Genomic DNA, 9896 nt, shown 5'->3' on the forward strand with positions numbered 1-9896 from the left:
TATCGCAATTTTTAGCATATATAGAAAAAACAAGTAAGAGTGTTATATTCAGCTGTGCCGAATCTCATATACCCACCATCAAACCGTATGCTGTAAAAGAAATGCTCCCCCATGAAAATCAGGGTGATATTTGGAATCAATTATGGACCGAGCTCTTTTGAACTAACAAAATATTGATTTTTAAAAACCAAATATTTTAGTTCAAATTTAAAACCGTGAGCGTATGAAAAATTTTCTGAAGAGGACCTTTATACGCGTCAATTATGAACCGATACTCATAAAATTTTTTACATAGATTTCGTTTGTATAAAACCTGTTTATGCAAAATTTCAGCACAATACTCATATTTTAAATAAATAAAACTCTTATTTTAATAACCAGAACTCGTTGCTGAAGGGAAACTTTTATAGGAGCTAGGGTCAGATATAGATTAGTCATTATTACTCATCACTCATTAAATTTGGAATAAAGAATTATGTTATTAAGTATAAACTTGTTTATGTCGATTTTCAGCGCTGTAGTAATATTTTTTCTGAATTTTCTTCCGCAAATTTTCTAAAGTTGATCTTATATTCTCATAATTTTTTGTAGACCCATTTTGGTTCATATAAAACATGTTTTCGGAGCGAATTAAAATAATTTTTTTGAAGGCGGCCCTATATGGGGGTATGGTCATTTATGAGCCGATCCTTAAAAAAATTGTTTAAAAGGTTTTGGTTTGTAAGAAACATACTTGTACCGAATTTCATCCCTATACTCGCATTTTTGGGCCAGTAATGAGTGTTAAAGTCATTTTTTGAAGGGGACTTAATATGAGAGGTCAATTATGGATTTCGGGGCTATCCGAAAAAGTGGACCGATATGGACCATTTTCACTACCAAATAAACCTTAGCAATAGGGAATATTTATGAAAAATTTCAACTGTCTAGCACAGACAGATGGACATACATGGCTAGATCGTCTTAGAATTCTATAAGGACCCGGAATATATATACTTTTATGGGTCTATGATCAATATTTCGATGTGTTACAAACGGAATGACAAAATAAATAAACCCCCCATCTTTTTTTATTACATTTTTTAAGTTTAGAATTTCTGTGCCTCTCACAAAGCAGTAAAAGTAGTTTTTTGTTTAAAAATACTCTTAGAAAAAAATTTCATTATTTTTACCACTAAAAGCTTGATATTACGAAACTCAATTGGAAAATATTGCAACTATGTGCGTTAAAGTCATTTTCTGAACGGGACCTTAAATGGCGGTTAGGGTCAATAATGGGACGATTCTTAAAAAAGTTTGCAAAGAGATTTAGGTTTCTATAAAATATGTTTGTGCCAAATTTCACCACTCTTGATGATTCTTTTAGCCAGCTATGGGCTTTAAAGTCATTTTCTGTCGGGTAGTGTCAATGATAGGCCGAATAAAATTTTACATTGAGATGTAGGTTCCTATAAAATATGTTTGTGCCGCTATATGTGCCACCTTGAGCCAGTTATTAGCGTTAAAGTCATTTTCTGAAGGGGACTTTATATGTGAATCTAAAGAGGTCACGTAATATATATTTTTATGGATTTAAGATGAATATTTAGATGTGTTACAAACGGACTGACGCTTATAAAAATTTCTGAGACATTATTCCAAAACGAGATTACGAAACTCATTTGGAAATTATTGCAGAACATACTGTACTGAAATTAAAATTGTGAATCAAAAATTTCTAACACTGAGGACTTTTTCAAAAAGAAAAAAAAATTTTCAAATTCATAAAAGAGTTGTTCCTCAGGACCCATATGTTTTCCAGTTCATTTTTAACTGAAATTAGCCCGCATTAACTTGACCCCTCTATATGTTTATTGTTTCATATATTTCCAGCCATTTGAAGAAGGAACCTATAGATACTTCTTTTAATAAATCAGTTATTAAAAGACAGTTTACAGGTTACGTACATATAGACTGACAAAAACGATAATATTTACACGATTTTTGTAAAACAATAATAAATTATGATGAAAACAGCTGTTTTACATATACATATATTAACAATTAGTAATTTTCAATCATTATACCCTACACCACTTTAGTGGGGTAAAAATAAAAGTTATTATTTCTCTTCTTGAAACGCTATAGTTTACCAGAGATATCGCCAATTTTAAGATATTTTTTTTTTAAGTAGTCTAACTATTAAATACTCAGTAGAAGAAAAGCCCCACTGAAAAATTACGTAATAGAATATAATTCAATAATAAATACCATTAACGGTATAAAATTAACCTGGGATATGTTTTGTAGATTTTTGATTTTTATACATTACACCACTAACTGTCTGTCCATCCATGTAAATATTGTAATCAAACTACAGGTCGCAATTTTGGTAAATGATCTACTATTGTCCCAACAACGAACCCTATTGGAAATGGTTAAGATCGGTCAATTATTTCACCTATCCCCCATACAACTATACCCCCGAATAGGGTTTGTAAACATTGTAATCAAACTACAGGTAGCAATTTTGGAGATAATTCAATGAAATTTTGCACATGATCTTCTATTATACCGTAGATGAAGTCTATTGAAAATGGTTAACATCGGTCCATTGTTTTACGTAGCCCCCATACAACTGAACCCCCGATTAGGGCTTGTAAACCTTGTAATAAAACTACAGGTCGCAATTTTTTAGATAATTCAATGAATTTTTCACATAATCTTTTATGGTACTGTAGACGAAGCCTGTTGAAAATAGTTAACATCGGTCTATTATTTCACCTAGGCCACATAGAACTGAACTCGCCAAATAGGGCTTTTAAGTTCATAATTATGTAAAATATTCTCGTATCTCGACATAAAGACGCAAAACCAAGTTGCCCCCATCAAAATTTTACTCAAATATCCACGTATACAGGTGTAGGGTATTATATGGTAGTTTTCGCCCGACTATAACTTCTTACTTGTATTTCATTTCATTTCATTTCATTGGACAACTTGAACACTGCGATATCGTCTACTTCTTGACCCTTACCTTGGTGTTGAAATGATGAAAGTCTTATTGTATGTAAACTTTACCATCTTTGGAAATAAAACAAGTATGAATGTATAGTCGGACATTGCCGACTATATGATACCCTACTCCAGTCAGTATGTTAACTTTATTCCGGAATATATTTACTTATTTTTGGAAAAAAGAGATTTTTTACAGGAGGGCTCAAAGAAGAGTAGGGGAAAATATGGGCTTATACTTATAAATGTCGGAGGAGAAATTCACGTCTACTTCAAAGTTATTTATTTAGAATTTATAAGTTTTATTAATGTTTATATGTGAATTTTGACATTTAAGTCATTTTCTGAAGGGAGTTTGTATGGGGCATAGGGTTAAATGAGGCACGATCATTACAAAAATCGGTAATGTCATTTAAAGTTCTATAAAACTAAGTTTTGCCGACTTTTGTTGACATAATTGAAAATTTAACTTAATTATGAGCCCAAAGGCCCTATTCGGGGAGCACAGTTGTATGAAGGCTAGGCGAAATAATGAACCGATTTTATCCGCTTTCAATAGGCTTCGGACTTGGGCCAAAACAAGAGTGTGTGCTAAATTTCGTCAAATTACCTTGAAAATTGCGACCTTGCGCACAAGGTTTCCATGGATAGACAGCCAGTCAGACGGATAGATATAGCATAATCGAATCAGAAAACGATTCTAAGTCGAGTGTAGATATAGGATGAATATTTTTGTTGTTATTGTATAAAAATGAATTTAACCTTTTCCAATTGGCTGAAACATGCTCGAGATAGAGAGAAATAGAACTTGAATAATCTACTAAGCTAAAAGATGATATACAATTCAGTATTTTATTGAATATTTTGAATATCATTATGTTCCACACAGAAAAAACTGAAAATGAGTTTTAATTATCAAAATAATTGTATCAAGCAAGTTTTGCACCTATAACCAAAATGATGATATCAATTACCAAATTTGTAAAAAAGTAAAAATATATATTTTTTTTCCAAATAATGGATTAATCAGAACAATTAATGTCAATAATTGAGACAAGATTTAAAATTGATTAATTCATTAATTGTATAAATTAAATATTTAATAAATATAAAATTGATTTTTTTATTAAATTATTAATCAAATAAATTAAAATTAGAGAATTTTTTATAAATCAATTAAGATGGTGATTCAAACAATCAAATTATTAATCGATTACACACAACGTTAAAGGAATACTAGACCTTTAACAATGCGTTCAGCATTTTCAAAAATTATCACTTTATTGACACAATTTAACATATAAAGTGTTTCATAAATTGTAAAGAAACTTGAATATTATATGCCTAAAATTTTATGGACTATTTAAGAATTATAAATATTGCTAGCACAAAAATTAAAAATAAAATATTTAAAAAAAATCTAAAATGGAAAAGAAGGCCAGAAAAAATTTTTCAATCAATTAAAAAATTAATTGAATTAATTAAAAATTTAATCAAAATTTTACACTTTAGTTTCAAACAGTTTCAAAAAACGAGATAATTAAGACAAATAAAAATTTGTTTAAATAAAAAATAAAGAAAATTAAAACATGTTAATTGAAAATAAACTACCGATAATTTTTTCTGTGCAGTGACTTAAGTGGGAAGTAGTATTAGAACTGAGAAATATACGCAGAAAAAAAATGTTTTATTAATTTCCATTAAATACCCTAATATACCAATATTAACAAAATACATATTTTTCCATTTCCAGGACAAACAGATATAAAACGTTTACGTAAAGAAAATGAACAATTACGACGAGAAATTTGGACACTACGTGATGAATGCGATCGACTTAACAAGCGCGTTAAGGCAAAATTTATAGAACATGAACATGGTGTATATAGTGTTAGATGTAGCGGAGGTAATAACTGTTCCTGTCAATATAACGAAGGTGGCGGCGCATGCGATGGTGTACATAGTAGATGTAATAGTGAGGTAAAGAAAATTAGTTTAAACTAATTTAAATACTCTGTAAATATATACTTTTTTAGGATTCAGATTCCTGTGACTCTTGCTGTTGCCACGATGAAGATGATGTTGCCTGCAATGAAGAATGCTGCAATGAAAGTAAAAAACTAGCTGATATTGCTGAAGGCCAACAGATAACAGAAGTGTTACCGCAAAATGACACTGCTAATGCTGTTTCGACAGAAGCTTCACCTACTGGCCCTAGCAAATTAACAAATTTCGATCATTTATCGGTGGTATCGGAGGAAACACTAAGTAATAGTGAAGTAGCTTTAACACAACCTGCTGAAAACCTTTTAGGTTATACCCCCGATATAAGTGGTTCGCAAACCACCCTGCCTAGTTTAGTGGGACCGTTAACACCTCTAACTCCTATAGAGCTAGTTGCAAATGAATTAAACGATTTACAGGCTGTAGTTCCACCTCTATCGTATTTCGAAAATGTTTTGCAGCAACACATGGATTCAAATTTCGGTAGGTGTTATTTTTAGTTAAATGAAAATTTATTAAAAAAAAATCTATTAATTTTACAGGTAGCACTCCTGAAAGCTCATCTACTACCAATTCGGGCAAAACAATTGTTAGGCATACTAATGGTTGGGACTACAATCTGGAGTCACCTTTTGCTCAAAGGCGATATCAAGCTAACTCTATATATATATCTAAACGTTCACCAGCACAAACTTTAACTACATTTGTACCTACTACCACAGTGACACCACCTCCTCCTTCAGACATTGCAACCACGAATGGAAAACCTGCATTGCCGAAAAAACCTACCGATCTTAGTGTAACTAGTCCCGTTATCGAAACAGTGCCCATAACAATATTGCCGCCTAATGGTTATGCAAGTGCAGCAATAATAAATAATGGCGACAACAATGGCAATACAACACCTAAGCACTTTTTCGCGCCCATTAAACCCAAACTGAAGTTAAATACAGCCTTGGCAAATCAAAAACGTTTACCACCACCCCCACCTCCAGTGACCGAAACAGTATCTCAAACGCAATCATTGATGCCACAACATAAATGTGAACCTCCCGATATTTATGTGACCAATGCCCTGGCATCACCTTATAGGCCACCCAACAAGCCAACCGTGCAACCACCACCAATACCACAACGCATAACCAGTACATCAACAATCCAAGCACAAGTAAGTTCCACTCAACATCAAAGAAATAGACAACAACTACATCATCGTAGACAACATCAAATGCGTCGTTATCAGCAACATAATAATGTTGCTGTATCTAATAATGATGATGTATATGTAATGCCAACAATATCCACTACTATCACTTCTACAAATACTAATGATAAAGCTACAATTTCAACTACTACAACAATAACAACAGAAGCATTAAACTTTACTAACACTTTATGCACCAGCATGCAAACTAATTTAAAAACTTTGTGTCCACTACTAACAACAATGACAACAACAACTGTTTTAACTTCTAATTCTTTATGTAATTCTTTAAATCCATTACTAACAACACCAACAACAATATCATCACCATTACTAACAGCAGCAGCAGCGAAAACAGTACGAACAACAACAAGTTTATTATATTTAACATCAACAACATGTCCACCAGCAGCTTGTTTTAAATTTATAAATTCCAATATTAACTTTCGTAAACCTAATGATCCTGTTTATGCAATCGCACAAAATGTTTGCCATAATTTAATCACCGCTACTGCTGTTACACAACCCCTGATGTCATCGATTGTTAAGTGTTGTATAGCGAAACAACAACAGTTACAATTACAACAACATCTACCAATACCAACAGCTGCATCATCATCAACAGCAGCACAAAGTTTTCGTACTTCTACTACTATAACATCTGCAATTGCTGCTGGTGGTGGCGGTTGTATTGATATTATGCCACCACTACCACCAGCACAAACAACTGTGTCACCAACGTCAACAACATCATCGTCGTCACCATCATCATTGTCATCGATGGCAAAATTATCAAGTGTTTCATGTAATTTAACCATAAATTCTTCCTTTAAAAAACCAATAACAACATCATTGAGAACGTCAACCACATCAACAAATTGTATTGTTGTCGATTCGATGTGTCAGGTGAGATTTGGTTTTTATCAGAGGAAATAAATAGATTTTGAAAACATTTCATATATTGATTTTTGAATTTATCCCAAAACTGAGGGGAAGGTGAAGAAAGAAAATTTAATTTAAATGTTTTCCTCATGTAGGAATGAAATTTTTTTGTAATTAAATAAGAAATAAAATTATTTGTATACATTAAATAAAATTTTCAGTCCTAGTTCAAAATTTTTGAATAGGTGTGTGTGGAATAATACATTCCAAATTAGTTTTTTTGAAACAGCTGCAAAAATTTGGTTATGTTTTATTAATTTTATGCGTATACTTTTACTACTTGTACTATATGTATTTAACTTGTTACTAAACAAACTAACTCTAATAGGATATTTGCTTCTGCTTAAAATAAACAAAACCAGTACTAAATGTTATTCTATATTCCTTGTACTTTTAGACTGACTCAGCCAATTTAGAGTCAATTTTAAACGATATTGAGGCCATTTCAGAAGATATCTTAGCCATACAACTAATTAAAAATAAATCCCGTGATAATCTAAACAATAAATCTACAGATTCAATTAACACAACTGAGCAACAACCACTGCAGCCGAACAATAAATATAATAAACCATACAGATCTGAAATGAATTTATTGCTAACCTATGAAGGTGACAATCCTACAATAAAGCCAGCGGAAACTAATGACAATAGTGAAACAAGTCCGGAATCAAATACAAATACAGCTAGAAGAACAAGATCTCTGGAAAGAGATCATACAGACAGTCCATCGCCACATATACCAGATCCGATGCAACCTTTTCCGGAAAATCGTAAATACATAGGATTTGATCGTATCAATAAGGCTGCCATTATAGCAACCACAACAGCACCCATGGTGGCTGCTACAGCAACACAAACTTCCCCCATAACAAATTCACCATTAAATCAAAGAGCTCAGTTGCCTTTGTCACCCCTGGTTACTAATGTTAATACACCAAAAACTATAAATGGTAAACAATTACCTCCCACTCCACCAAACCGATCATATCCAACACCATTGAATATCAAGTGTGCTGGTATAGCGAGAAGTAGTTCTGTAACTGGTTGCCTGCCAACAACTGATTCTAGTACAAATTCTCCAGTGCTAGCTGGTGTATCGCCCAATCAAAGTCAATTATATGCTGCTTTGGCCAATGCTGCTGCCAAAAGAGCACAATTTCGATCTCAGCCAACACATATAACAAGGTCACTAGATATGGATAGTAATATGCCGGAAAACATCAATGATGATGATATAAATGGTGTAAAAGAGGAGAAAGAGGTAAGTAAAGCAACTAATTGTAAATTTCTCGGGAAAAAAATGCCAATAAAATGGTTTAAATTTATCCTCCTCTTTTCAGAGTACGGAAAATGCCAAAAGAAAAGCTCGACGAGTATCCATAGTTTGTGCCGACACTGATAGCCCAGGAACACCAGAAAAACCTTCGCCAGCTTTGCGTACTCAAATGCCTACTTTTCAAGTTCAACCCACAACCAGTGGTAGTTGTATGGATTTACATGCTGTAATGACAAATCCGGCATTACGCAACATTAAACAAACTAGCCAGAGTACACCAAATACTCCACATTCCTCCCGCAAAGTTGAGAATTCACCACTGGCCATAACGCAACTACCGCCCACTATCTCAATCACGCCCAATTCAACGCCTGAACATCAACGCAACAACTCCAATACGAGTGGTATATCACAGCTACTAGCTCACAATCATGGTCATAGTAATAGTTATCCAAATGTTGTGTCACCATTGACAAAACAACATCAACAACCGCGTAAAAATAGTCAAGACGCAATTAAAGCCAGCGCAGCGGAAATAGCTTGCGCTGCTGCCAATGCCATGCGTTCGAAATGTTCACGACGTCACTCTGATGGCACAGTATCACATGGTAATCAACGTATTAGTGGTGCAAGTGGTGGTACCAATGGGACTCATCATCACCATCAGCACAATCACCATCATCATCAACACAGCTCTTCTCTAGTAAGCAACACAAATCCGCATCACAGTCATCATTCCCGTCGAGACAGCAATCACGAGACTGTAGCTTCATTTTCCGATCGTAATTCAAATAGTTTAGCATCATCACGGGAATCATCGGCCAGTTTTAGTTTGCGCTCGCAAAGGCGTAAATTATCTGTAAGTTCTCACACTGGTGGCAAGATACCATGGTGTGGCTGTTGGGGCAATGGTTGTTTGTGAATATTTGCCATTATTTATTCAGTTCTTTAAAATTATTTGTTTTTATTTTTATTATTATTTATTTAAATATTTGTTTGTAAGTATATTGCATTCAATAAAATTTAAGTGCAGATTTTTCTTTTACTAAACACACACTTACATACAAACATACATACTTATTTGTGTATGATCATGTATAGTTTATTTATATAAAATAAAATTCGTTAGGAATAAAATAAAGCAACAAAAATAACTATATTGTAAATGTAAATAAATTGATAAGATTTTTAAAATAGTTAGTAAATATTTACTTTTATTTAGGTTAACATATCGAATAAATTTAAATAATTGGTTTAATTTAAATAACAAAATTGCAAAGTATACGAGTTTATTAGAAAAATAACATTATTTAATTTAAACTAAACCGAATATATAAAAATTTTTTGTTGTTACATATAGAAAAGATAAAAAAATTATATATAGAATAAATAATACAGATTCCATTTTTTATGATTTGTTTGTTATTCGAAAATATTTATATTGTAATTGTTTTATCAGATTATTTATTTCAA

General features: G+C 32.5%; 1 protein-coding gene across 13 annotated transcripts in view; it reads left to right on the top strand.

The window, feature by feature from the left end:
- LOC111690868 (mucin-5AC) overlaps positions 1 to 9473 on the top strand; it is a 57798-nt gene extending 48325 nt beyond the window's left edge. For 12 of the 13 annotated variants that reach the window (XM_046948653.1, XM_046948654.1, XM_046948655.1 and 9 more), the window contains 5 exons: positions 4748 to 4974; positions 5031 to 5481; positions 5541 to 7108; positions 7542 to 8408; positions 8488 to 9473. In XM_046948653.1, coding sequence (XP_046804609.1) covers positions 4748 to 4974; positions 5031 to 5481; positions 5541 to 7108; positions 7542 to 8408; positions 8488 to 9345 — 3971 coding nt within the window. In that variant the 3' untranslated portion in view covers positions 9346 to 9473. The remainder of the gene's footprint in view (positions 1 to 4747; positions 4975 to 5030; positions 5482 to 5540; positions 7109 to 7541; positions 8409 to 8487) is intronic. The other variant, XM_046948664.1, reaches the window with a different exon arrangement.
- Positions 9474 to 9896: the final 423 nt, after the last annotated feature.

Source organism: Lucilia cuprina, chromosome 4, assembly GCF_022045245.1.
Source record: "Lucilia cuprina isolate Lc7/37 chromosome 4, ASM2204524v1, whole genome shotgun sequence".
In the NCBI taxonomy this organism is placed as follows: domain Eukaryota; kingdom Metazoa; phylum Arthropoda; class Insecta; order Diptera; family Calliphoridae; genus Lucilia; species Lucilia cuprina.